The 26,510-nt window shown below is 51.6% G+C and overlaps 11 protein-coding genes across 12 annotated transcripts; 4 read left to right on the top strand and 7 right to left on the bottom strand.

Annotated features, from left to right (window-relative positions):
- Nucleotides 1–261: 261 nt before the first annotated feature.
- On the bottom strand, nucleotides 262–3,450 carry CPY1_1 (carboxypeptidase C). Of its 2 annotated transcripts, XM_007812429.2 has the most exons (3): nucleotides 1,758–3,450; nucleotides 542–1,699; nucleotides 262–475 (listed from the first exon to the last, which is right to left on the bottom strand). In XM_007812429.2, exons 1-2 carry the CDS (start codon nucleotides 2,056–2,058, stop codon nucleotides 549–551), a joined length of 1,452 nt encoding a protein of 483 aa, XP_007810620.1. In that variant the 5' UTR covers nucleotides 2,059–3,450; the 3' UTR covers nucleotides 262–475; nucleotides 542–548. The 2 variants fall into 2 exon arrangements, with proteins under 2 accessions (XP_007810620.1, XP_065976307.1); XM_066118786.1 differs by having other exon boundaries at nucleotides 262–3,450.
- Nucleotides 3,451–3,781: 331 nt separating this feature from the next.
- Nucleotides 3,782–5,805, bottom strand: MUP1_1 (methionine permease). The gene has a single exon (XM_066118785.1). The coding sequence runs from the start codon at nucleotides 5,211–5,213 to the stop codon at nucleotides 3,846–3,848; it is 1,368 nt and encodes a 455-aa protein (XP_065976306.1). The 5' UTR covers nucleotides 5,214–5,805; the 3' UTR covers nucleotides 3,782–3,845.
- A 1,515-nt stretch (nucleotides 5,806–7,320) lies between these two features.
- J3458_005405 (uncharacterized protein) lies at nucleotides 7,321–7,875 on the bottom strand (the record flags this gene model as incomplete). The annotated part of the gene is made up of 1 exon (XM_007812427.2): nucleotides 7,321–7,875. The coding sequence occupies one exon, from the start codon at nucleotides 7,873–7,875 to the stop codon at nucleotides 7,321–7,323; it is 555 nt and encodes a 184-aa protein (XP_007810618.2).
- Nucleotides 7,876–11,158: 3,283 nt separating this feature from the next.
- Nucleotides 11,159–14,462, top strand: J3458_005404 (uncharacterized protein). Its single transcript, XM_066118784.1, has 3 exons — nucleotides 11,159–12,860; nucleotides 12,925–13,317; nucleotides 13,378–14,462. Exons 1-3 carry the CDS (start codon nucleotides 11,305–11,307, stop codon nucleotides 13,505–13,507), a joined length of 2,079 nt encoding a protein of 692 aa, XP_065976305.1. The 5' UTR covers nucleotides 11,159–11,304; the 3' UTR covers nucleotides 13,508–14,462.
- Nucleotides 14,463–15,077: 615 nt separating this feature from the next.
- J3458_005403 (uncharacterized protein) lies at nucleotides 15,078–15,767 on the bottom strand (the record flags this gene model as incomplete). Its single annotated transcript, XM_007812425.2, has 1 exon — nucleotides 15,078–15,767. The coding sequence occupies one exon, from the start codon at nucleotides 15,765–15,767 to the stop codon at nucleotides 15,078–15,080; it is 690 nt and encodes a 229-aa protein (XP_007810616.2).
- Nucleotides 15,768–16,777: 1,010 nt separating this feature from the next.
- On the bottom strand, nucleotides 16,778–18,524 carry J3458_005402 (uncharacterized protein; the record flags this gene model as incomplete). The annotated part of the gene is made up of 3 exons (XM_007812424.2): nucleotides 16,778–17,470; nucleotides 17,533–17,946; nucleotides 18,009–18,524. The coding sequence occupies 3 exons, from the start codon at nucleotides 18,522–18,524 to the stop codon at nucleotides 16,778–16,780; spliced, it is 1,623 nt and encodes a 540-aa protein (XP_007810615.2).
- Nucleotides 18,525–19,325: 801 nt separating this feature from the next.
- On the top strand, nucleotides 19,326–20,159 carry J3458_005401 (uncharacterized protein; the record flags this gene model as incomplete). Its single annotated transcript, XM_007812423.2, has 1 exon — nucleotides 19,326–20,159. One exon carries the CDS (start codon nucleotides 19,326–19,328, stop codon nucleotides 20,157–20,159), a length of 834 nt encoding a protein of 277 aa, XP_007810614.2.
- Nucleotides 20,160–20,642: 483 nt separating this feature from the next.
- Nucleotides 20,643–21,808, top strand: J3458_005400 (uncharacterized protein; the record flags this gene model as incomplete). Its single annotated transcript, XM_007812422.2, has 2 exons — nucleotides 20,643–21,380; nucleotides 21,443–21,808. The coding sequence occupies 2 exons, from the start codon at nucleotides 20,643–20,645 to the stop codon at nucleotides 21,806–21,808; spliced, it is 1,104 nt and encodes a 367-aa protein (XP_007810613.2).
- Nucleotides 21,809–21,971: 163 nt separating this feature from the next.
- J3458_005399 (uncharacterized protein) lies at nucleotides 21,972–22,457 on the bottom strand (the record flags this gene model as incomplete). Its single annotated transcript, XM_007812421.2, has 1 exon — nucleotides 21,972–22,457. One exon carries the CDS (start codon nucleotides 22,455–22,457, stop codon nucleotides 21,972–21,974), a length of 486 nt encoding a protein of 161 aa, XP_007810612.2.
- Nucleotides 22,458–23,381: 924 nt separating this feature from the next.
- On the bottom strand, nucleotides 23,382–24,284 carry J3458_005398 (uncharacterized protein; the record flags this gene model as incomplete). Its single annotated transcript, XM_007812420.2, has 1 exon — nucleotides 23,382–24,284. The coding sequence occupies one exon, from the start codon at nucleotides 24,282–24,284 to the stop codon at nucleotides 23,382–23,384; it is 903 nt and encodes a 300-aa protein (XP_007810611.2).
- A 742-nt stretch (nucleotides 24,285–25,026) lies between these two features.
- Nucleotides 25,027–26,467, top strand: J3458_005397 (uncharacterized protein; the record flags this gene model as incomplete). Its single annotated transcript, XM_066118783.1, has 3 exons — nucleotides 25,027–25,259; nucleotides 25,370–25,958; nucleotides 26,111–26,467. The coding sequence occupies 3 exons, from the start codon at nucleotides 25,027–25,029 to the stop codon at nucleotides 26,465–26,467; spliced, it is 1,179 nt and encodes a 392-aa protein (XP_065976304.1).
- Between the last annotated feature and the right edge of the window lie 43 nt (nucleotides 26,468–26,510).

The raw sequence follows: 26,510 nt of genomic DNA, 5'->3' as shown, positions 1-26,510 counted from the left end.
CTAGATCCAAGAAGAATATATATACATCTCTTGAATTTACTACGAGAACGCTGCAAGTATTCTCTGGTATTAGCTTGTTGTACACAGACAGGGACGCAAAACACACATGCGAATACGAATACGAGTGCATCCGATGGAACGAAAGTTGATGCATTGCCCGGCACGGGAGTCTCGGTAAAGCTCACGCGGCTTGAAGGAAATATGACTCATGAGTTTTTGATGCCTTGCTTCCGATTTATTCATGCGGCATTGCTAAGACTCCTCGGTTAAAACTGCGCCTGCCACGAAGTGAAACACGAATACGTTTACGGGCGAAAAATTCTCTAATACCGCAAGTCCCCCATGTTATTGTAAGTACTAACTTGCTTTGTCAAAGACTTTGTGCGGCATAGAGAATGCTATATGGTATAGTAAGTTGCGAAAGCGTATTCAACCGGAGCAGGTACCTAGCTGTCCTGCGGTATAGTGTAATGTGCTGTAGTAAATTAGCATGTACGTATCAGTATGAAAAATTAAATATATTTCGTCACAGGCTGCATACATAAGCTTTAGTTGGTCCACTCGCCCCCTACCCAGCGGTTGACAAAGTCAAGAGCACCTTCAGGCTGGTCATATGGAACCATGTGCCCTGCCTTGTAGACTCGTAGAAATGCAAACCCCCGCGCGTGCTTCAAGCTTCCATAGGCCTTTCCAGAAGGGGCTTGCAACTCGATCATGCTGGCATCGTTGAAGTCGATCTGGCCCGGCCACGGCAGAGCATTTGTCCATGCATAGTTGCCCAACCAGTTGCAGATGAAATCGACGTCGCCTGCATAGATGAGCACCGGGATCTTTTCCAAAAGTGCCGGTACGTGTTTCTGGATGGGAAGAAACCAATCACCGGCCTGTCGAAAGGCAGTGTTAATGTGGTTGTTGCAGGTGCTGAAGTTGGCAACTTCGACGCCAAGGTCTTGCATAACGTCCTTTTTGTTCAGCCAGTCTTGAATCCAGTTCATTTCTTCATAGCAGAGATTACCTCCAACACACTTTTTCCGGATGTCGTAAACGTTGAGGCCTGTTGATCCAAAGGCACCGAGTAATGGGGTATTGCAATCGTCGCCCGCGTTGACACACGCGGCATCTTCTCCGTTATAGCAGGCCTTGATCGCTTCCTGGCATTTAGGAAGTGCATACTCCATAGCCTGGCAAGTATAATTATTGAGGACAGGCTTATATCCCCCCTCCCCGCAGCCCATAGGCTTGTAAGAGGCATACTGGGTGTAGGGATCGGTGAGGCCGTTGCCAATCAAGACGCTCTTGAGGTTGATATTACGAGCAGGGTGAGATAAAATTTCAGAGGCAAAGACTGGGATGTAGTGACCGGCATAGGATTCACCGGAAATGTGGAAATCCTGTTCGGAATACTCGGGGAATTGCTCGAAAAACAGGGTCATCAAGGCGTAGACATCTTTAGAAGCAGCAGCTGTGGTGTCGACGGGAACGTTGCTGTAGGAGAAGCCAGTGTTGACGGGCTGATCTAAGAAGATCACAGAGGCGTTGTTGTTCCAGGAGTATTTGTTTCGGACGAGGCTGCCGTTCTTGTCAATGTGGGAGGGACCAAGCTCCATGAAGAGACCAGACATGGAAGAACAGCCAGGCCCTCCAGTAAGCCATAGGATAACAGGGTCGTTCTTAGGGTCATTGCGAGATTCAAAGAACCCTTGATCAAAATGAGAATTAGCTAACAGATACTGGTAGTTCATCAGACGTTGACTTACAATAGAAAAGATGCTTGTCCGTGGAGTTGTCATCGAGATATCCAGTGTACTGCTTAACCGTGTCGACGCCAAGTTTACTTGGGTCAACTGCATTAGCACGGAGTTTATAGTTGACAAGATGGCCCCCGTAGTTTTGGGTAGCCTTTACATCAGCTCCCCTGATTAAATAGCTCCATTCGCTATCTCGCTTGCGAAAGGACTCCTTGGTAGGCGGGACGCCTGTTGCTTCATCAGAATATGGGCTCGGGAACGCGGCTGTCACCGAGACCAGCCCCAGGAAAAATGCAGCAGAGAAACGCATGTTGGATAATATGCATTCGAGACGGCAACAGGCGGTGACCCCAAGAACGAACCTGGGGGACAGGGGTAGAAACCGGTTTTGACAACTTGTGGGAAGCCCGGCTTTATTCGATCTCTAGGAGATTAATGAGAAGGGTTGTCGCATAAAAAACAAGCGTGGCCAGAGGACAGACACAGTGGCGTGCGGTTATTCCCCGAATATATATATGTCTAGTGTACGAACCTTACTTCCCTAGCTATCAAGCTAGCATTACCTAAGAATAAGATAATTTGCTGTTGAAGGACTAATGGACTTGACTAGACTAGCCGGCTTTCCCTACTACCCCATAAGCACGTACCTAGTTGCTGGGTATTTTCCAACGTCGATCATGAGGGTAGGTTTCGGGCTCCTCTGGCAATACCATGGTGTTTGTGGCCATGTGTGATGCTGCGTGGACCAAACCCACAAGGGTGCCTAGGTCAGGACAGGAGGGTAGGTGTGCAGGGCCGATCCCACGGTGGGCACTCGCAATCATAGCCTTGTCCTCATAATGATGATGTTTCACCGGTGGCTGTTTTGGTTTGACACTTGCAAACCTAGAGCAAGCGGGGAGGCAGCTTATGATGCCTGGCATAGCTTCGTCAGCGTCATAGCACTCTCAGCATTGGATAAGGCGAGGTCAGCCTGGAAGAAGCCAGGATAGGTGAAGCCACGAGACACAATCACACACCAAGCTCGACTGCCGATCTTATCTCCAAGCTCCATGCGTCCCCGTGCGGGTCCCGAAAAATGGCGACAATGTGGCGTGGAAGATGCAGCTTCACGCACTGGTATGCGATGCTGTATCTTGTCTCGGCTAAGAAAACAAGCATCCTCCACAATGGATCTTGTCTTAGACTTTCCCGGCTGCTTATCTTATAAGCCTTGCGTCGGGTCCGACCTCATGTTCGAGTCGGTTTCCGTCATTTGCCCAATTCCCGACATGTCATCAATTGATGTGACCCCGTACGGACAGACCTGCCTCAACGCCTGCTTGAATGGGTAGGTGAAGAATAACCCAGGGTCTTTTCTGGGACCATGTCGAAATATGATTGCTGGAAATATCGTGCATTGGAACTCTGCCCTCGTTGTCGAATCATCGTGGCAGGGTGCATTACCCATCGTGGAAACTGTCGAGCAGAAACTGCCGAAAGCACGAGACATAAGCGCATGCAGTGGAGCTCTGCCGACCAGTCCGAACAGCATTGTGAGCCGTTTAGTAGTTACCATTTGAAGTCATCGAGGACTATTCGTTCATTCGCATCAGGTAGATGGCCATGGCCCGTCTTGGCAGGCGTTCGGAACAACGGCACAAATGCATAGCTTCCGTCAACCGTCCTGGCATTACGGGCGCAGATCAGGGTTGTTGTTTGCACTCCTCATCTCGTCTCATGCAGATTCAGACGCTGAGCAGATGCTCAGCCGAGTAAGTGGCGGTTTTGATCTTGGTTTGTAACGCATTTGCGTTGCGGTGTGAAAAGATACCTACCTAGGGTAGGCAGTCACGACATGTCGCCTCAGCACGTGGCCAAAGGATGCATTGTCCATATCTACTAGGTACATATGTCTGTGTATAGGGATATATGTACCTTTGAGTGTATGCATACGAGTGTAAGGAGATTAAGCATATACCTAGGTACCTAGGTATACATTGTCACACTCGCCCGAGTCAACAAATGCCAAGCTAAAAATGTGGTATCAAAAAAAATATCAATTGCATCGCTATGTTGAATTACTAGTCTCATGTTGAAAAAGAATACATCGACCAATCAGTGAGAATCATTAGGATCCTGGGTATCCTTGGTCCGCTCTCCCAGCGGCCGGGTAAAGAAGTAACTCCTTTCCCATCCATCAATGTCATCAACGACCGTCTCCCGCACAAGCTCGTACCTGCCGATCTTGGGGAGGATAACAGCCCAGATTAACCAATACACGCCTCCGGCCAGAATCACACCAAAGCCGACAACACAGTGGATCCAGTATGGCAGACTCTCGTATACACTCTGCCCGTCCTCGGGAGGCACAAACGGAGCCACGACCAAGTAAATGTTGCTGAGGAGGAAAAAGACGGCCACAGGGAGGGTTGCTTTGAGGGGAGGATTCCAGTTCCTCGCGGCACGGTTGCGGTACAGATGGATCAGTCCGCCCGCGACAAACGTGTTGATGATGGCAAGCGGGTACGAAATGAGGTTGAGCACAAAGTTGTACGCGTCGCCAGACGGGGGGGCCAGAATCGTAATCGCCGTGACGAGCCAGTGCTCAAAGAGACCGGCGAGAGGGGCGTTGAAGGGGCGGTTGCTCGCCCAGAAGCGCGAGAAGGGGAGGACACCCTCGCGCCCGAGTTCCTGGACCAGTCGGCCCTGGGAGAAGATGACGCTCAGGACGTTGCCGAACGCAGACAGAGCAACAAAGACGGACAGGGCCCGCTCAGCAGACTCTCCAAACATGTTGCGGAAGAGCGAGGCCGCCACCAGGCGCTTCGATTCCAGCATCTCCTCCTTCGAAACAGCCGCAAAGTAGGCCACGTTTGCGAGCATGTACAGGACGGAAATGATGCCGAGGGCCAGCGGGGCGGCAAACTTGAGCGTCCTGGCCGGGTTCTTGGTCTCGCTGAGGGCGTAGTTGGCGTTGCTGTAGCCGACATAGCTCCAAATGACGTTGTACAGCGCCGTGACGATGCCGTACGCACTGCCGGTCGTGCCCTCGAACGGCTTGGAGAAGTTGTGATTCTCCCTCACCTTTTTGAGATTGACCAACGGGGATATGACGATGATGACAATGACGAGGATCTTCAAGATACCCAAGAAATTCTGCAGTCGGATTCCCCATTTCAACGCCGTCCCGTGGATCAAGAAGGCAGTCGTCAGACATGCCAGCGCGATGCCTCGCTGGTTCCACCGCGTCACATTGACCTGCGCGGCGTGCAGGATGTACTCTCCAAAGATGACAGAGTTGCCCGCCGCCCACCCCAGGAGGATCACATAGCCAGTGTACAGACACGTGGTGAGGAACTTGGGCCTGCGGTACACGAATTCGAGGTAATTCTTCTCACCACCGTTGCGGGGCAGTCCTGTGCCAAACTCCATATACACTGCTGTTCCGGCGGCGGCGATGAGCATGCCCGCAAGCCAGATCATGAGCGAGAGGCCCGGGGAGCCACATTGGGCAAGAATGGTTGCCGGCGTGGCGAAGATGCCGGTACCGATGATGCGGTTGAAGATGAGCAGGGCGGCCGAAGGAATGCCTATCTGGCGTTTGTTTTCGCGGGCGATTTCGAGTTGGCCTGATTTTTTTTTTCATAACTGTCAGTCGTGTGTGAAAGCCCTTGGTGGTGTGAGAGCGGCCAACTCTAGGGCCGAGGGGGAACAAGTATACCATTCTCTGTGTCGGGCCCGGAGCTGGCATCGCTAGGATTCACCTTGACAGTGTCCTTGCCCTCGATGCGGGCGCCTCCAACAAGGCGTTCCATCTTTGTTCGTAGGATTGGCTTTCGTCAATTCAGACGATGGGGTCGTCACACATGCCAAGCTTTATATCGACGACGAGAACCCAAATAAGAAGGAACAAATATAAAATATAAGACAGCAACAGAAGAGACGAACCAATGCAACATAAAAAAATATGGAGAACGAGACAGCTTCAGACGGACGGCTACGCCATCGACATATTTAAAGAAAAATCTTTGCCCGCCGCAGCACGAGGCCAAGAGTCAGTTCCCAAAGGTCCCCAAGCACCTCATCGTCGTCCTAACAGAAGTGTGGATACCCGAAGCGGGTGTCGCAGAGCTAGAAGCCCATCAGAAGCACCGATTGCTGTGTCTAGAGCTTCTCCTGGCCCCATTTTGCTCACCTAGGCGGGTCTCGCGAGAATGGTGCCATCGCACCCCTTGGTTGACGTTTTTTCTAGGCCTGGAATGCAGATTGGTTCTTTGCTTCACGCCTCACGTGTTTAGATGTGTCGTCATGCCAGGCTGCGACTACATTCTTACTCAGCCGATACCTTTATTGTGCAGCTCTGGAAATTCGTCTGCTAAATCGCGTCTGTAAAATTTGTTCTCTCTTGTCCGCAGTAGATTTCACCCAAGGTGAGGAGACTCTTGCATGAAAAAAAAAAATGGAGTATTTGCTTTTTTTTTCGGCACTAGCTGCGATGACGCGATCGACAAAGCCGCCTGTTTTGGGAAACACGGGCCAATCAGGCGGTTCGGGGACTAACTTAGAATGGGCCGGGACTGAACTTGAACCTGGTCTGATTTAAGCATTGACTTGGGCCTTTTGCTTTTTTAAGCTGCGGGTGCGCATGGGAGTGGTGGTGGTGGCGTCGTGATGGAATATTCGGGGCTTTTGTGGTGACGGGAGTGGTGGAGAGATGGCTGCGATCGATGTTGAGCAGGTTCAGTTGAGTTTCGATGCGCTGGTAACCTACATGGAGGTGGCACGTGGTGTCTGGGTTGGAGCACAAGGTTTATTTTGGTGATACCTCGCAAGCTCGGCCACGCCAACACTTGCCACTTGTGGTGTGTATAAAATCCCGTGTCGACTAAGCCACCATCAACTGCCATCTCTATCATCAACTACGGCCTGTTCTCGGTTCTCGCTGCTGTAAAATCGGCCCCTGAGCCGCCCCTCGAGCATCCCTGGGCCGGCATCGTCCGTGGTTCTCGTGGAGTCCTGGCGTCTTTTCACCAATGGCGTGATGTATAAATGCGAGCGATATCTCGGGCCTGCCTCACTTCAGCCCGTCACCCATGAATGCAATAAAGGCTCACATGGCTCCGTCACGCAATTGCATCTCCTGACAGGCTTCACGACTCGCGAGCAGGCATCTCATTGAACATGGATTGTATATTGTATGGCCATCAGCCGTAAGCATTACTAAAATTTGGCCCAACTACTCCAGCCTTCCCGGTCTATCATCGGTATCATATTGTTTCAAAAAAGGGAGTATCCAGTGGTAATGAGTGTCATGCAATAGCGTGATTCTGCCGTGGCTTTTTTTTCCCCAACATCCATCATGTCAATCCTGTTACAAACTCCACGACAGCCGTCTTACTTCTTCTCGACTGCCCAATCCAAAATCAAATCTTCCAAAATATACATTACGTATGCGCCGTCGTATGCAAACGGTATAGAATAAAATGCAGTAGTCCATAAATTGGCAGTCCAATGCCACAATTTCCAAGAGGGGTTTTGCCTTTTTTTCGTTTCATTATGCCAGCGAGCCAACAGAGAGTTCCAGAGTCGCTTAACGAACGGCCTGGATGGCCTGGATAGGAACCGGAGCATTAACGTGGTTGCAGCTGATGGTGCGAGAAGAATATATCTGGCCCATCTTCCAGTCAGGGTTCTGCCAGGTGTTATCGGCGCAGGTCAAGTTGAGCTTGGAACCGCCCTGAGCATAGAAGCGGCTGCCCTCTTGAGGGCACGTCCAGGTCTGGTTGACCTTGAGCTCCTTCTGGGGCCACGAGAAGGTAAAGGTAGCAGGGACTCCGGATACGGGCTGGGTGCACTTGTAGATGAGGTTGCCGTAGAAGAAATCACTCAGCTGGCCGGAGGAGGCCGAGCACTGGGGCTTGAAAGCAACGTTGGGGTTCTCCAGAGTGAAGTTGACGTAACCCCAGGAGTTCTGATGGGCAGGGGTGGTAAAGATGTAAGAAGCATGGAAGTCAAAATCCTTGACAGTCCAGTGTTTGGTCTGTCTCGACTTGTCGGTGCATGTATCGGCGGCGCGGGAGTCCAGGGTTGATGGGGCGGCAAGGGCAGCGCCGGCCAAGAGCAGAGATGTGAGAAGGTTGAACATTTTGATAATGTTGTTGCTTGATTTTGGGGAGGGAGAAGAGAGATGGTAGCAAAGACTTTTTCGGAAGAAAGTTTGAGCAGATGAGATTGTTTGTTGTTGCGTCTTGTGAGATGATGTCTCTATTCTTTACATTTGGGAAAGGGATCTCGCAACATACTTATAGCCGGAGCAACAATGTGCTGGCCGGGTTATCAAAAGCAGCCGAGCCGGGTTGAGATTACTGTCTGGCCCGTTGGCCGAGAGCCAAAGATAGCTTTGTTCCTTCCAATGATGCAGAGAAACACCGAATCGGTCAGGTTAGACTGGTGGGATGGTCTGTGTGTGTGTGTGTGTGTGGCAACCAACCAACTGATGGGGTATTGACCCTTGAAGCTGGTGATGGTGATGTCGGGAACAACATGGACAAAGTGAAGCAAGTGAAAGCTGCCAGACGTCGGCCAAGCAAATGACGTAGCACCGAGTTCGTATTTGCCGAAGCAACTACAGAGCAGCAGGCAGCCAGCTGGCACTAAGCGGATAATAGGTTAGCGTCAAGTCCTTTTGCCTCTCAACGGCTGATGACGGGGAGGCGGAGGGCGGCGACGAGGACGACGACTCACGAGGACGACGACGGCTGACAGGAGCTGAAGGCCATCCCACTCCGCAGCAAACATTGAGTTTTCATGCATTGTTTCCCTGAACAATACGGAGTACACTATTATACATACAATACGGGGCCTATTGACCGACCAGCCGCCACGGCAACATCGAAGAGCCCCTGCAACCTGACGAGCCCGAATGCCGGCTCATGACGGCGCCAACGTCGGTCCCTTGCCGCCACCCATGCGCGTTGCAGCAGCGCAAAGGGCTGTGTCATTGCAAATCACCGTTTTCCATTGTGTCAATACTCCGTACCGCAGCGTAATAATGATCAATTGACAATCTGGTTAGGTTTTTGCACTTTGCTGTGGTCACGAGCGCTTCACCGCGTCGACAACTGAGACATTGCAATCTCACCACGACAAAAACAAAGACAAGACGAGTGACAGTTAATCTTCTGCCAGCGCATGAACCACCAGCCAGCTGGGTCGAGCAGACATGGACGGACGAAAACAGTTCTGACAAAGGGACCATGCCGTCGGGGCCCAGGAATTCCAGCACCGGCCGCCCGGCATCTTTCAAGAGCGAGGCGGAGGAGAATGGGGCAGCGCACGGTCGTGAGCCAAGCAGCGGGCATCGGACAAGCCCAGATAATGCCCATCGTTGCCGTTCGTGAATCGGCCAGTTAAACTTTGGGGGTCCAATGAGATCTGCATCGACCCAGCACTAGAATCTCGTATTCCACTTCCCACGCCGGCAACCCGTTAGTTGGTCCGTATACGCGGCTGAGTGGTAACTATCAAGCCGCTCAACGCAAGGGTCGGCTGCAACAAAACATGGAGAAGAGTCATCATCGGCGTACGAATTGTCCAACGCAACCTACATGTCAGCTGCGTGCTTATTTTCCCTCTGTTTACGTTCTTTGACGGTTGACGGTTGACAGCTCGGGTTGGTTGCATGTGCTCGTACGATGGGCCTCTGCATCACGAGTCGTTGTACATACGCAGATGCACCGGTGATTTGCTATTGACTTGTGAATAACGCACCGAGAGTCCGATCTGGACCTCGGATCATGGCTTCGACGGGTGGTACGTCAATTGCTCGGGGCGCTCATCCATTTTACTCGGGGCGCTCAATACCCCACCACGCCCCAATTTTGGTCTAGCGGCCCTGATTCCAGACCCCACAGTACATTTTCAGTTCAAATGCATGGCAGTAAATGCCCCCAATTAATGATAAGGTGCTTGTGTAATTTACATGATTTTTTTAAGCTACTGTACACTTTTAGACTGGACTTTTTCTTTGTGGTGTTAAAGAAGAAAAAACGCTATTACCCGCTAAAAAATTCGTACGGCTATAGCTTTATTCAAAAATCCGTTGATTTTTAATAGAGCTTTTTAGTATTAAGTAAAGCTGCCATGCATTCATACTAAGAATGTATTATGGGGTCTGGTAGCGGGGTTGACCGCAGAAAAATTAGGGCGTGAGCGCCCCGAGTAAAATGGATGAGCGCCCCGAGCAATTGACGGTGGTACATGCTGTGAGTGGATTCCCTCATTGATGGATTGAAACGCCTGTATCCCTGTTCCACCGCCAGTCTTTCGAGGCCCAGAAGAGCTAATTCTTTGTTCGACGGTGTCGTACTGCAGCCAGCAGCTCACCTGCATGTTAGGTGGGTAAAAGCAAAATCTATTCAACATACTTGCGCTGCTAGCTGAAACGAGTAGCTCGTATATTGCTGTCAGCTTCGGAGAATATCATATCTCGGTGGGTGTCAGTCGTGCCATCAGCTTGAGTATCAACCAACCGTCACCATGGGCAAGCCGTTACCCAGAGCAAACCCTTGCATCCGTTGACCCCGCCAATGTGGACGAGCAGTTTTCGCTAATCGTGATTTGCACACTGCCCGTTCTTAATCCCGGCGCCGAGGAACCATCCATCCCCACATCAAAGTCTCGGCATTCGGGCCATGACAATGCAGGCAGTGTTGTTTAAGGAGTAGCGGTAACCGTGGCAGTAACAGTGGCAGTGGCGGCGGGCCCTCGAGGTTAACGTTATCGGCGTCCATGGTTCCATGGCGTGGCGGAGAGCTTGGGTGGCTCTACTGACGTCGAGTCCAGTGCTGCTGCAACCATCAAAGTCTTTTGTACAGAGGGGGCCTTGGCAAACCTTGTGTGACATGAGTCGAGTCAATTATTGCTGAGCTGCAGTGAGGCGACGGATATGTCGAGAGATTTCGGCTTTGGGTCAGAGATTGCGGGCTTTTTCAAAAGACTGTGGCCTCGAGTCAGAGATTTCTTCACAAGACCTTCTGCTATACATCTACAGACGAAACAGAAGCTTCTCCCCCGCGAGGACGTCATCCCCTCAGCGCGAGTGGACTATTGTGGACCGCATGTTGCTGATTGAAAGGAGCATGCCAACTTGCCTCCACAATTTCAGAAAGCTTCAGAGCTTTCGAGCGTAGGGTAGGACCTTGGCCAATGGATCTCGTATGAAGAGCTAGTGTTCTATTTCAACTGGCCTTGTTATACCTTGATAGCATAGGATAGATCTTACAGTGATCTCCTTTGGACAGGTATACATTGTCCACCACCCCACGTTGTCCATCCTTCACCTCCTATGGTTGTGATCGACGTATAGCCAGGAATAATAATAACTCGTCTCCACGACCTGTTTCGAACCGAAAAATGACGCGCAACCAGCTCCCTTCATGTTGAAAGATGCAATGTGTAATTGTACATCTTTAAAAAATTCCAGCTACATGACCCAAATCCAAAAGAAGACCAAAATTGATTTATCCATTTTGTAGCACGTGCGCTTGTTCCTGCAGACCTCCACCGTGCGAAAATGGCAGACGCCTCTTATCCCCGCCCAGACTTTGTGCGAGCCGGTCTGCACTGGGAATCGCTCAACGGCGCTTGGGACTTCATTTTTGACGACGGCGATGTAGGGCTACAGAAGCGCTGGCAAGATGCAGGCCTTCCCAGCGAGATTGCGGTGGAAGCTGTCGGCGCCGCCAGCAACGATGGCCTCGGCGGCGAAAGCGACAGCATCACGCAACGCATCGCTGCGGGCACCCAAGAACTCCTGCCGGGCAACGCCTTGTCCAGAAACTCGGCCATTATCAACCGCAAGCGACAGATCCAGGTCCCATATGTATTCCAGTGCCCTGCTTCGGGGATCAATGACCGCGGCGTCCATCAAGTATTGTGGTACGAGCGCTCCGTCACCGACCTGCGGTCAAGCCAAGAAAAGGACCGCGGAGACAGGCTCTTGTTACGATTCGGGGCCGTCGATTACGAAGCCCGCGTGTGGGTGAATGGTCGTGAAGTCGGGGGGCATCGCGGCGGCCATGTCCCGTTTGACGTTGACGTTACCGACGCTGTCGATCAAGCCGGGGCCGGTCCGCATCGGATCACGATCCGGGTCTATGACTCTGCGTATGATTTGACCCAGCCGCGTGGGAAGCAGTACTGGGGGGCGAAGCCGGAGAGCATCTTTTACACTCCCTCGGGTGGTATCTGGCAGTCGGTCTGGCTGGAGGTTGCTCCTCGGGCGAGGATTGCTGACAGCTCCCGTGGAACTGTTCTTCGATCTAATGACATTGATTCGGGGATTCTGTACTGCCACGTTGCCGTGCTTGGTCGAAGAGTCGGCCGGAACTACAGCATCGAGATGGAAAGTTGGTTCGGGGGCGTCTCGGTCTCCAAGTCGGGGCCTATGGCCCTGCCGAATGACAAAGAGTCTGTCGATGTCGAACTCAAGATGCGCATGTCCGAGAACCAAAAGTCCAGCATCTTGCCAGGCACCATTGACACAGATTCATTGCAAAATCCATTGTGCTGGAAAGACGGAGTCGCACTGTGGTCTCCAGAGCACCCGCTACTCTATGGCATTACCATCAATCTTATCGATCCATCAACCGGAAATGTCTTGGAAACGGTCAATACATCAACGGGAATGCGATCCATAGAATGGCAAGCCGGAGATGGCTATTGGCGACTCAATGGGAAACCTTATTTCCAAGCTCTTTGTCTCGACCAGGGCTACTGGCCAGAGACCTTCATGACGGGCTCGTCGGCCGAAATCAAGCACGATATCGAGCTGGCCAAGAAAATGGGCTTCAATGGCTGCAGAAAGCATCAAAAGGTTGAAGGGCCGCTGTTCTACTACTTTGCCGACAAACTCGGTTACCTCGTCTGGGCCGAGATGGCAAACGCCTACCAATTCAGCCGCGAATACATCGACCGCTTCAACCAAGAGTGGGTGGAGTCGGTCAAGTTGGCCATAAATCATCCCTCGGTTGTGACTTGGACGCCGGTGAATGAGAGCTGGGCGTACACGTCGCTTCAGGATAGTGTTGAGCAGCGCAATCACATCCGAGCGCTGTATTTCCTGACAAGGTAAAACACAGCATGACGAGCACATGTGTCATTTCCCGATGGCTAACTTGGGGGCCGCACGCAGGTCTCTGGATTCAACGCGCAGCATCAACGATAACTGCGGGTGGGAGCACGTCCACACAGATCTCACAACCTTCCACGACTATAGCGACGGGCCAGAGCTCGCCAAGACATGTGCCAGCTTAGATGCCATACTGGACAAGAAGGCGGGCCGTCATCTATTTGTCCCCGCTATCAAAGGTCTAGACAAAGGTGCACAGCACGTCCCTGGAACGCCCATCATGTGCACTGAGTTTGGCGGTGTCAATATCGCGAGAGCCAAGGATAGTGGGGAGAATGTCCGCGACTGGGGTTACACAACCGCGAGCAACTCGGCGGACTTTTTGGCTAGGTTTGAGAAATTAGTACGTGGTGTAACCGACGGCGGGCATTGTTGCGCCTTTGTCTATACGCAGTTGTAAGTTGGCCGTTACTTGTTTGTGTGTGTGGGCGACGATCAAAGGCTGATTATGACTAGGACTGATATCGAACAAGAGGCGAACGGACTATACACATTTGACCGCGCAGAGAAACTGAGTTCTGAAAGGGTCAAAGGCATTATTGACGAGTCACTACGACTATGGTATGAACGCATTAGCCACGCATAATGCGACTAGTTCAGCTCGAATGCTTTTAGCAATTCCACTGTGAGCCTCGAATGAACAAACCTCAGCTGCATGGCCTTGCTAGTGAAAACTGAGCAAAGAATCTCATCCTCGTCTTGTGACTGCCTGTCCGGGTTGTGATGCAAGACAACGCTGCGCTGGGCACTCGGCGTTTGCATGCTGTTCAGTGACATACATTGTGTTTATCAAAAATCTCTCAACAAGGTTGCAGTCCAGAAAAATGCATAAATTCTCCCATCTTCCCATGGCCATCTTCCCCTTGCTGTCGTCCTTATCAGTCCTCAAACAATATCAAGCACCCAGCCTCTCAGACAACAACCCAAGACATCCACGACGCTTCGCACAAAACCGATATTTAACAACACGGCAATATAGAAATACCTACTAGCGTACTATTCAGCCTTGAAAATGCCGTCTGGACCTGTTGAATCAGCTCCGGTTGATGACCACTCGGAATCGGTCGACACCAACCCTCGTCATCATCGGGCACCATCATGGTATCGATGTTCATGCGATTGTGGTTGCAGACGCCAGGTTAAACACCAGTCGTCGTTATGTCGTGGATGCCGGTTGGGGGATTGTTCCCTTGAGTAAAGCGGAGGTTTGCCTGTGTTTGGCGTCATCGAGAAGCAACGCAGGCAAGCAACCGTAGCTTTTGGACTGCAGCCTCGGGATTCGTCTCTTTGAAATGATGAATGAGGCCGTCCCCAAGCCTCTGGCTGTTTTCTCTCGAAATGCTCCTCGGCAACTGGTCAATGAAGAGGGTGTGAGCTACCCAGTACCCACGTACACAGTCATCTCAGTTTCAACACACGACGCTACTGCTTGACGGATACAAGGTCAAAACTACTCGGATTGACGCTGGTTGTGCTGGGGAAAGAAATGTGAAAATGTACTAGTTTACATATTTCGATGAATAAAGTTTTCGAGATTAAACGCAACTCATTGTGCCTTTCTTGTTGGTGAGATTATGTTATCAGTCCCTTTATCCTTCGTTGCCTCAGCCGCTTCTCGTAAATGGAGCATTTTTGGTATCAGTGTAGCAAAAGAAGGAAAGCCTCCGTTGCCCTGTTTTAAATACTTGCGCTATTTTATAATTGACCTACAACGAGGGTCCTTGGAGCCGATCCTTTTGCATGTTTTGCTCATCTGCTGACCCTACCTAGTAAAACGGAGTAGTACTCGAGAAAAAAAAGATTACTCAACAAATTATCAGTGTAGAGAAGTTCTTACATATTATTGTATTCATGACGTGTAGCCAGATGTCCTAATAACTCATACTTGAGAAAACAAAGTCTACAGTTTCCAACTACCACCGAGTGCCAACACTTGCACCTAGGCAATCTACCCCAAGTTTCTTCACACTCGTTATGGTAAACTGAACAGTCATTACCGCGTCAGCACCATAGTCAGCCATCTGTTCCTCCCAAGTCTCTACCTAGCTCTCCACCGAATGGACAATGGCCATGCAAAACTAGCCTCATGTCATCTGCCTGTATGAACCAAGTAACTCTTTTATCCGACGCAAACCAATGTCCGACCCGTTGGAAAATCACGACTGGTACTTTGTCCAGTCAATACCAGTGACGTTCTTGTAGCACTGAGACTGAACTGCAAACCGATAGTCAAACCGAGCACGGGGAGAAAGAGGAAGCAGCTCAGCGCATTCGGAAAGAAGACGGACAGGAGCGCAGTCCTTGGGAATATTGTGGTTAGGCGAGCCGTTGGGCGGGAAAGTAGTCTTGGCTTGCTTGATGACAACTTGTTCACCCCCAATCGGGAGCACCTGGCGACAAGCGACATACGTCTCCGGGGTGAGGAAGGCGAACGGGCTCTTGTAGTGTCTAATGCCGATTCCCTTCTCACCATCTCCACCCGACATGAGCACCTCGGAGAGCGTCTCTGATCCCAGCTCCAGGCTGCGCTTCCAGCTTTCGTAGATGTCCCAGTCGGCCCAGATGGTGGTAGCCGTGTCGGCGTCGGCCTCTTCCTGGGTTCCATTGACAAAGAAGATGCGGGCAATCTTGAAGTCCTGGTCGGGAACGACGGCATCCGTCATCGCGCCGTAGTGGACGCCGGTAATGTACGTGTTGTGAACTGGCGGGTTGAAGTCGCGGGAAAGATCCGTGACGTTGACGACGAGACGGAAGCCTCTGGCGTGGGTGGTTTCAGGCCACGCCGATTCAATGGGGGAGGCTGAAGCCAGTCCCAGGAAACCGAGAGCAAGGAGCACCTTTTTCATTTTGATGGCGTCTGGGGAAATGTTGATGGACTTTGAGGCTGGGTGATTGCTGGCCGGTGTCTAGTGGAGGAGACGGAGACTGGTGAGTGAAGAGTATTCTTCTGAGAGGCGACTACCCCTTCTTCTATATTTTTTTCAGAGGCTGCGTCACTTTGAAGACGAGAATGAAGTTTCTCGGTGAAGATTTCTTCATCGTGAATAACAGTGACGTCGCCTTTGAGTGCCACGACATGAGAGGGCGGAGCTTGTGCGTCGCGGTGGCCGGCATCAAATACGAGCTGCCCAACGCCGGGCAAGCGCCAATTGTCTCTCTGCAACCTGTCAAGTACTGTCCTGTGCGTTTTTGCTTTTCCATTTACACGATAAAGTCTGGTTCGTACCCGGCGCCGACCTGCGCTAACATCTTGCATTGCATCGGCCAAGGGTGCGAAAAGCTAGCTGCCAATCAATCACTTGGGTGGTGAAATGCTACCCCGTATAATCTGACAGCTTGTCAGCTGCACACTTCATCAATTAAATGTGCCCGTCAGAAGTTGAATGGCTTCGCAAACCGCGATATCCGGCAGTCAAACCGTGGGCCGGAGTGTCAAGCATTGAGCTGTCTGCCTTGTGGCGGGTTTGAACACGCTCGACGATAATGACCTCATTGATCCGATTCCACAAATCAACCAAGTTCATTACAAGGAAACTCCGGGGGACTGGGCCGCGGGTTTTTGTGAGCCGTGTAAAAAATGTCCACCAGACGCCATGTCGCATGGTGGTGGCTTGAAGCAGGCTCAAGCCATATCAATGGTTTCATGCAAGTAGTTTGGCAATAAAGTATATGAGGCGAACAGTGTGAAATATTATTCTACTAGCAGATCTAACTTGGCTGACTTTTCATTTCTATCTCTTCATATGATACGAACCTACAGCATCGTTTAAGACCATCCCTCACAGGAGCAACTTCTCCTACGGACAACATCTCCGTCGCAACCTTCTTTCTTACATGGCTTTGTATCTCCTCCATACTAACCGGCCATGACACTCTTGCCTCCGTCTTCTGTGATTCGCTCTCTGACTCGAATCTTCATGATCCCTTGGCCCAAATAGATGAGGCCGTTGCCATAATCAGAATACGTACCAGAACGGTCCTGCTCAAGACTCCATTTCGCAAACTCATCTGCCATTCCATCAATACCATCAGTCTTTTGGGGCGTCCCAACACCAACAATACCGCTGGGACAGAACAACAGAGCTTCGCCTTGGCGAAGTGAGACGATGCGGCCCAGGAGCTCAGCCATTCTTTCTGCGCTGCTGTTCCCAGATTGCTCTTCTCCTTCTGTGCCGGTTTTCCAGCCTGGTGTCGCCCCTGCCAGATGGTTTCCAAGGCTGTCCAGCCAATTTGGAGACGTGAAACGATGCACAATTGTGACCGAACAGAGGTCCAGAAGCTTGGGGGAGATGGTTGGCTCCTGAGTTGCAATAACTATGCGTGCGCCAAGATGCCTCTGGAGACGGATAGTCGACAAGAGTGAGTCGGTGAGGGTCTGACTCTCGGCGCTTTCCGTCATGTATTTATGCGCTTCGTCAAGGGCAATCACTCGTCCAATGCCATCCGAAGGCTGCTCCAGAAACAAGTTTAGACAGATATTGAACAACAAGCACGCAGACTCGGGGGTGACGCAGGGACATGACAAGTCAACAATAGTCAACTGCCCAGCCTAGTAACAGGTATCATAGTTAGTGTAAGAGGATCCTTTATATCAGCAACGTCATCTCCTACCTTTGGTTCCCATGTGGTGGCTGTCCTTTTAAATTCGTTGTGGTCAAACATGGACTTCATGCCCTTGGGCTTGTAAGAAGTAACGCCAGGTATCTTGCTTTCGGCAACGTCCTCCTCCGCCATGAAACTTTCCAGAGTGTCGAGCCTCTGTTCAAGAGGTCCTGACTGCCCTGAGTGGAGTTCTTCTGCCGCAATGGCCTTTCGGAACGCTCTGTAATTAAAGTGGCCGCCTTTTTTCTGTTGCTCAATTCTGAGTTCTCTGAGAATGCGAGTCACAATATGCAGATACAGTGGCATAGTTCCTCCCTGAATAGAGCTAACTGCCATGAGGTCTAGCATTCGTTTGGTATTTAGATCTCGCTGGCTGATTCGAAGCTCCTCAACTTCAACATTCGGGAGCGATTGGTATAGTTTCTGCGCGTGATTAGAACATGACTTCTATGGTCTCTCTTTCGTCAGATTGTACTCTCACTTACCTTGATTTGTTCCACGTTTGTTGGTGGGCACAAGACGCGGACTTTGACATCCGCGTGCGAAGAAATAGAGGCGGCTTCGCAGCGTTCGCCCCTGTTGTCCGAAAAGAAGGGATCATAGTGAAATAATATGCCAGTGAGAGGTCTCGGCAGGGTATTTGCGTCCGTGGGTATGAGGCAATTCTCAAGCAGGCAGCTCAGGGTATGACTTTTCCCCGAGCCCTGGCTGCCGCAAATGAAGACGCTTGATGGGGCTTTGATGTTGTAGAACAGTCTCGGATCATTTTCAATGTTTGGCTCGCGGTCCCTGCTTGCACGGAGCTTGGCAACATCTCCTCCCAATAATCCGTACTGAGTGAATATTTCCCCATTCGATGTGGACGCATTGTTCCCATGTCGTCTCACGGACTCGGTGAAGATGGGCGTGCCACTCACCTCACTCTCCTCCAAGCTCTTGGTATCAGCTTGAATCAAAGCAATTTGCTTCTTTAGCAAGCTGGAATCTTTCGTCTCGTCCATTTTGTGTATACACTTGACTTTAGGATTTTGATGTGCGTGCAGATAACAAGGGCTGGCGGTTAGAACACGGGTTTAGATAAAGAAAGCTTGGCATCTTAATTTAGCAAGTATTGCTGCATCTGCTTATAAGTGGTAAGTCTCTTCACCGGGTAGAGGTGCGTAAAGCTCTCGGTCTTATATACTGACACTAGACAGGCTGTGAACTTGGCTACTAATTACAGGCTGTGAATCAAACGTGTTCGTAAACTTGGGAAAAGAGAAAGTTTCCACCATTAATTTCACTTTTCTTTCACATTTCGCTCAGAAGTAGTAGATTCGTTCTGGGCTCAGCAAAGTTTACCCGGCCAACTGGGCCAGGCGAGTCGGCTCATGCCGGCGCTTAAGACGCCGCCAGCATTAATGAATTCGGACTAGATTCAATGGGAATGCAGACTTTAAAGGATAAAGTGCAAGTATAATTCACCCCACGGTCCCTGCTTTTACTCATGAGACGATGTCGATAAAACGGGATGACACTATTTCACATCACCTGTGAAGGTGCCAAATGATGACAGCCTCGAGTACACGCCAAGACTAGCACCATGAGTGGTTCAAATGTACTGGTTTTCTATCATTTTCTGCCTTGGGAAATCATGGCGCCTTTCCGCGCCTCCGTTTGTATGAAACTGCAGCCATGTGTGGGGAGGCGGGGTTTGACGCTTGACAACATCACGTCATTCAAACGGATGCATCATCCCTTTGGTGTCCATCGATTTCTCACCTTCCACCTCTCCAAATATTAAACCGTTTGATTTCTCGAACATGTCCAACGCTGATACTTCACTTCCGCCGGAGCCATCGGGCGCGGCTGCCGAGTTGGCTTCCCGCCATGCCTCTGAACATCCACTCAAGCTATACGGCGGATGGTTCTGCCCTTTCGTTCAGCGGGCTTGGATCACCTTGTGTGAGAAGCGGATTCCACATCAATACATTGAAATCAACCCGTACAAGAAAGAAGCCGACTTTTTGGCCATGAACCCTCGCGGCTTGGTGCCAACACTAGCTGTTCCCGCTGGGCCAGAGGGGGAGAGCCATAAACCACTGTATGAAAGTCTGGTCATCTGTGAATTCTTGGACGACGCGTACGCGGATGAAGCCAAGTACGGCCGTCGTTTGCTTCCGTCGGATCCCTACGAGCGTGCCCGCGCCCGGCTGTGGATCGACCATGTGAGCACAAGAATCGTCCCGGCCTTCTATCGGTTTCTACAGCACACTCCAGAGAAGCCATACAGCATTGAACAGGCTCGGGCAGAGTTTCACAACCATATACGCACCCTAGCAGAGCAAATGGATCCTGATGGACCGTGGTTTTTGGGCGAGCACCTGAGTTTAGTCGACATTAGCCTGGCCCCTTGGGCAAAACGACTGTGGCTGCTTGATCACTATAAATCGGGCGGACTAGGCATTCCACAAACCGATGGAGATGCCATCTGGCAACGTTGGTTCAAGTGGTATCATGCCATTGTCGACCGGCAGAGCGTCAAGGACACATGGAGCGCTGATGAGCGATATATTATAGCTTACAAACGCTACGCGGATGATACCACAAATTCGCTCGTCGGGCAGGCCACGAGACAGGGGCAGAGGTTGCCATGAAGTTGAGACAGCTCGACTCTTGTGCACCTCGGATCGCGTTGGGGGGACGTAATGCAGCTTTCAGATACTGTGCGTGGAATGTTGAAAGTCTTGTCGAGGCCAGTTTGTACGATCCTTGGTTTTTACTTTGACGTTAGCCAAGAGAGGAGCATCCTGCACTTTTTGCCAACACGTTATCCTGTGTGTCTACTACTCAGACTTTCCATGGACTATGGGAAATGGCACGATCAATTACCATGTCAGTAAATCCGCCATCATGATATTCCTCCTCAGCTCTTTCGTAGAACTTGTAATGCCCCAATCCACAATGGGTACAGGGTAGTGTTTGCGCACGGTGACACATGAGCAGAAAACAGCAGAGGGCACAGTACAAAGCGAATTTCGCACTCCGATGCGGACAATGTCTTTACGCCTCAACCACAATGTGGTGGAACTTGCTTTGCGCAACCTCTCAACAGACGAGCCAACGGCTGCTACGCCGCCATGTCTGACCAAGGAAGCTCGCGGTTCACGCCGCAAAACAAGACGACGCACGAGCGTCTGTCAACAAATACCGTTGGTCTTGTCGCGCTATCCGACTTCCGCAAACGCAGAGCAGAGGTGCTCGAGCAGCAGGAGCGCGAAGCTCGCGAGGCCGCCATCTCAGGCACGTCCACACCGGACCGTTCTTTGACAGGCACTCCTGACAACACCGGCAGTGACTCGAACAGCGGGCTAGGTGCACGACCGCCGAAGAAGAAGAAGAAGCAAGGCAAGAAGCTGCTGTCCTTTGATGACGAGGAAGATGGCGACAGCGAGGCCAGCAGCAACCCTGATTCCAGGAGCAGACCGAAAGACACGGACACGGACCGCGATAGCGATACGGGAAAGGCAAAGTTCAAAGCGAATGCGAGCGTAGGAATCGTGCCAAAAGTCGTCACGAAGGCGGCCCTGCGGAAAGAGGCAACCGAGCGAGAGGCCTTGCGACGAGAATTCGTGGCGGTCCAGGAAGCTGTCAAGGCCACGGAGATTGCAGTCCCCTTCGTTTTCTACGATGGAACCAATACTCCAGGGGGCACCGTGCGAATGAAGAAGGGAGACTTTGTTTGGGTGTTCCTAGACAAGAGTCGCAAAGTCGGTGCCGAATTGGGTGTTGGAGACCAAAGCAATGCGCGGCGGGCGTGGGCACGTGTTGGTGTCGATGACTTGATGCTCGTAAGAGATACCGTTATTATTCCACATGTACGTTCTATATTTTTTTCCAGTCTATAACCCTACTCACAGCTGACCTGGACATTATCTAGCACTACGATTTTTACTTCTTTGTGATGAACAAGACGACTGGGCCCGGAGGCCGTCGACTATTTGACTATAGTTCTGAGGCACCTGTAGGAAAGAAGACTGCGAAGGAGCAGTCTAGTCCGTCTAGTGAAAACCATCTCAGCACGGCTGCGTCACGGGCAGCCGCGGCGGAGTCTTTGGCGAGCATCGATACCCTCGAAGGGGCTTCGGAAGACCCAACGAGGACAAAGGTGGTGGATCGTCGGTGGTATGAGAGAAATAAGCATATCTACCCTGCTAGCACTTGGCAGGAGTTTGACCCGGAGAAGGACTACGCCGGCGAGATACGGAAGGACACCGGCGGCAACACGTATTTCTTCTCGAAATGACTTGTGGCGTCGACATCGGATTATCGGTCGATTCCAGCGTTGGTGCGCCAGGGCTTCTACCAACGGTGGCCATGTCGTCTTGTATGTTGGAGGTGCTGGGTGACATCTCTCCCAGGCCCGACGTGCTAATAATTTTCATGCCTGATTTGGTTCGTTTCGACCTTCATCCCCAAAACCGCCACAATGCGAATGAAGCCCCGCCGACTACCAGCCACCCCGGCCAGAACAGCAAAAGGATAATGGTGTTTCCGCTTCCGAGGATAAAGACAGCAAACTCGTAAAAGAGTTTTCTCCTCAGCATCCGTGTTGTTTTGGCATCCCAAAAATCTGCAAGTGCCTTGGCAGACATATTGAACCCGTGAAAGGCCCCAAACCTGGTCGCGATACAAGCTTGGATGGCGAGGAAGCGGCTTGCATAAAGGGCGTTGACCACAGCGAGGCTCGTGACGAAATAGGTCTGGATGTACAGGAAGGAGGAAAAGGAGCTGATGATGTACTGGAATTGCACGGCGAAAGCAAGAGCAGGCCACAGACGACCGAGGACAGTCGAGCGAGGGTTGATGGAAACCATGGGCTCCACCTTCGAAGCTGCCAGAAGCGAACCCTTGTCCATTATTGCAAGCGCCTGCCTTTTATGACTTGTGTGCATTTGATATAGATGAGGGGACAGGGAATTGGAGAGAGCACAAGGAGACGCTGTTCCGTTGAAGTTGTCAACATTGCAACTAGGTGTGGTCAAAGGCCAAAGCCCTCAACATGGACTTTATAAAGTAGACGCGGAGACGGCTTCACCAAAAGCGCCCTCCACCAAGAAACCCCTCTTTAGTAGTCACAAGCCCATCCAACCAAATCCCCTGTATTGAGCAGATGTAGCAACACGCCGCGAAGCTAGGAGAGACGGGTTCTCTCAACAACTCGGCGCCTGGGCACATTGCCGATCCGCGACGCTTCACTCGTCAAGCCCGGGGCACGGGGGCCACGGTGGCGCGCCGAGGGGACCAGACCAACAAGGAGGCACTGGCATGTCGGTAGACTTTGAGCAGCCGGCGGGCTCACGGAGAGCTTGTGTGGACAAAGAATGAAAAAGCATCGATGCCACCCGACAAGTCCCGTCTGCGAGCGAACGACGCAACCTCTCGCTTCCACGTGGGGCCGCTGATTCGTCGGCCGGACCGAAAGAGCCTCCCGGGCCGCATTTTGGATTGAGGTGCGAACTGGTTCACCAGTCACGTTGATGAGAAATGTGTGCGGGAGGTCTATGGCGTTGACGATATGCATATAGGTTTATATTGCGGTGTGTGTCAAGGTGCAAATGTCCGTTGCGGTCAGCCGGCTCTTGGAGGGAGGGATTGGTTGAGATAGATTCTGCGTTAATGTTTTATGAATGGTCGTGTGACTGAATAATGCAACCGATTGAGTGAGTCAATGCAGGTTCGATGCCTGCACAAGCACCAGCACAAGCACATGTGCATGCATGCATCGTTGTAAACACCAGCCCTACTGTTGTGCAGCCAAAAAAGTATTCGTCGTTTTCCGTAGCTCTACGACCAGTGTATGGCGGGTTTCCCATCATCTAGAATACAACACCGTCGCCGTCACATATTATATCTGCCCCATTCATGTACGAGCCCGCCTTGCTCACCAGCATCACCACCACTCCAGCGACTTCCTCCGGCAAGCCCATCCTCCCCAACGGATTCCGCTCGCACCACGTCCTTCTCGCCTCAGCCAGACCTTGACCAGCATTGAGAACCGTGTCCATGTACCCCGGGCTCACGCTGTTCACCGTGATTCCATACCTAGCCCACTCGGCTGCCAGCGAGCTCTTGAGCATCACGACGGCCGCCTTGCTCACGTTATACGCAACCTGGGGCTGGGGGAAGTTGACTCTGTGTGCGGAAATGGACGCCGTGAGCACGATCCTGCCGCCGGTGCCCTGCTTCACCATTTGGCGGGCGGCTGCCTGAGCGCATATAAAGGTGCCCGTCGTATTGACGTCGAGGATTTTGCGGAACTGGGATGCCGGCGTTTCGAGGGCGTGCGCGCAGCCAACGATTCCCGCAAAGCACACGAGCACTTCTGCCGATCCTAGACGGGAGACGGCTTCCGCGACAGCCGCAGAGACTTGCTCCTCATTGGTGACGTCCACGGGCAACGCTTCGATCTTGGCGCCTGGGAATTCGTCCCTGAGCTCCTGGATGCTCCGCTGAGATGCGTCGACGTCGAGATCGAGGAGCATGAGGCCCGCGAGGCCGTGCTGAAGCATTGCTCGTGCCGTTTTGAGGCCAATGGCCCCGGTTCCGCCTGTGATGATGGCGTTTCCCGAGATGGTGAAGCGACCTTGTGCTGAATCCCGGGGGTGCTTGGCTGGGCAGTTGATGGTGTATTTGGAGTCGTCGCCTTGCGCGAGCGTCATGGACGGGAGGATGCGCTTTGTGAGGGCATCCCGCTCTGATGCGTGTGATTGAGAAGCCATCTATCTGGATACAATTGAAATTGTGTTATTCAAGGTTACTGAAAAGCCGAGAGCTGATGGCGTTGTAGCTAGCTTGTGTGAATGATGCAGCGAGCTGCTTGAATCCCCCTCCGGCCGAATGTCTGCGACTCTGCGGGGTGACAGTCGCCCACTTCCGCATCACTCCTTTTCGGAGGGCGGCAATCTGACAATGGTGTTTCTCGGCCATGGCAGTGTGTTTTTCAAATGCCCGTGTATAATTTGTTTTGTTTTGTTTCGTTTCATCTTGACTAGGCCTACCTGCTTTGCTTAAATGCTTATCCCTGCTGACGAGCGTGCGTAAACACCAAGTAGACACATTCTGGCTGCCTTGATTTCGTCCACTTTTATTTTCATTCACCCGCCTTGCAAAATGGTGATGGCCATGGAATTCAGAGAGCCTGGCTTGCGACCGAGTTGGCTCGGCCTCGCATCGAGCGCCCATGTCACATTATCTCGACAAGCTGACAGGCATCCAACGCCTCTCGGCGCCCACCTTGCCCAATATCGTGGGTACCTGCAGGCTGCGAGATAAATCTAGCGTCTGGCCAGTTTTCGTCTCGACTTCAGGCCACGGTTTCATGAGAGAAGCTCCTATATCAAGCGGAACGTGTTCAACTGCCTCCTTTGAGGAACGACGGGCCGTCCATGCCTACTTATATGTCGCTGCTGCATCATCACTTAGCAGCCCGCCATGAGTGAGTTGCCAGTTCAACAATTCACCATGACACTACCAATACTGACGGGATTAAAAGAGCTTGCATCGTGGCTCTTTGGGAAGAACCCGGAGTATCGTGGCCTTATGATGGGTTTCGAAGCCGCCGGCAAGACTACACTACTTTACCAGCTGAAGCTACCTGATGAGAAGATCACGACGATCCCTACCATTGGACTCAATGTCGAGACCGTGGAGAGTACAAAGGGCCACAAGTTTACTTTGTGGGATGTTGGAGGTGTGTATCGCTACGACCCGAGGGACCTTGCGTCAACATTACATGTGATAATTTGTGACAAAATCTATCACAATTGAGGCTCATGGACAAGCTGCAGCTGAAACTGTGAGCTAGGTTGTGGCAAAATGCGTCCTCTGTATCGGCACTACTTTCAAAATACGGACGTGTTCTTCTTCATCGTAGACTGCGCAGACACCTGCAGATTCGACGAGGTCGTCCCCGAGGTCAAAGTCTTCTCAATGAACTGGACAACAAACATGGCAAAAAGAACCTGCGGGTTATCCTCAACAAGCAGGATCTTTTACCGCCACACGAACGCGATGAAGCTGTCAAACAGATCAGAACGAAATTGGAAAGGGGGCTGTCCAGGAGTGTAGAGTCGGGGAGGGTGCGGATCTTTGGTCCACCGGGCTTCAATGCTTTTGAACACGGCCATGCTGCTGCCCTGCTTGATGAAGTAGCGGACGCGATACAAGCGGACAAGTCTCCAATACTAATGGAAAAGCACGACAGGCCGGTGAGCAGCCATGTGGGTGAGACGGAGTTGAGAGAGCACATCAATGAGATTGCCAAGAGAAACACAGCATCTGCTGATGATTTCTGGCAAGGCTTTCTTAATGCTGATTTACCCGTTTGGGACCACTACAATCATTTGCGAGCAGGGTATTTTGTGCTTCTGGAGGGTACTGCTTGCGCAAACACCGTGATGAAATGCGCAGACATGTTCGTGGACCATGACATGTTGAGATCCAAGAGACCCGAGCGATTCCGCAACACCACTCACCGGTATGATGCTTTAATTGAAAAAAAAAAAAAAAAGAGGCGCCCGTGACTAATTTGACTGACGAAATATAGTACAATGACGATATTTGGCTCTTCCAACTTCAAGTAGCTACCATCAGATACGTACACTTCAAGCGCTTGATTGGCCTCACTTCTCGCGAGGACTTTCCCCAAATTCTGCTTCATACACCGGAGCATATGGACGCCGGCTTGTGGAAAGTACACTACTCCAAAGACCTGATGTTTACGCCCAGCGCTCGAGCGAACTGGGTGTTGCCAGACAAGTCGCCACTCCCATCCACCGCACAGCCCGTCCAACATGAATCGTCGCCGAGGGACGTCTTACAGGCGGATAGCGACCATTTAATACGCTTTGCCTTGACAGTCATTCAGAGCAGTCGGAAACAAGACTCCGTCGAGGTGCGGTGATCAAGCAAGCGTTGAATGCTTTGCAGACATCCACTATGCAAAA

Source organism: Metarhizium acridum, assembly GCF_019434415.1.
Source record: "Metarhizium acridum strain ARSEF 324 chromosome Unknown scaffold_31, whole genome shotgun sequence".
Lineage (NCBI taxonomy): Eukaryota > Fungi > Ascomycota > Sordariomycetes > Hypocreales > Clavicipitaceae > Metarhizium > Metarhizium acridum.
Note: the sequence above shows the minus strand (reverse complement) of the source record. Positions and strands in the feature narration are given on the sequence as shown.

Bases quoted from the DNA above. Each gene is read 5' to 3' on its own strand.
- CPY1_1 (XM_007812429.2), bottom strand. From the start codon at position 2,058: ATGCGTTTCTCTGCTGCATTTTTCCTGGGGCTGGTCTCGGTGACAGCC. The intron at 1,700-1,757 runs GTAAGTCAACGT...ATTTTGATCAAG, and splicing joins GGACAAGCATCTTTTCTATT to GGTTCTTTGAATCTCGCAAT.
- MUP1_1 (XM_066118785.1), bottom strand. From the start codon at position 5,213: ATGATCTGGCTTGCGGGCATGCTCATCGCCGCCGCCGGAACAGCAGTG.
- J3458_005404 (XM_066118784.1), top strand. From the start codon at position 11,305: ATGGCAGACGCCTCTTATCCCCGCCCAGACTTTGTGCGAGCCGGTCTG. The intron at 12,861-12,924 runs GTAAAACACAGC...GGCCGCACGCAG, and splicing joins GCGCTGTATTTCCTGACAAG to GTCTCTGGATTCAACGCGCA. The intron at 13,318-13,377 runs GTAAGTTGGCCG...GATTATGACTAG, and splicing joins GCCTTTGTCTATACGCAGTT to GACTGATATCGAACAAGAGG.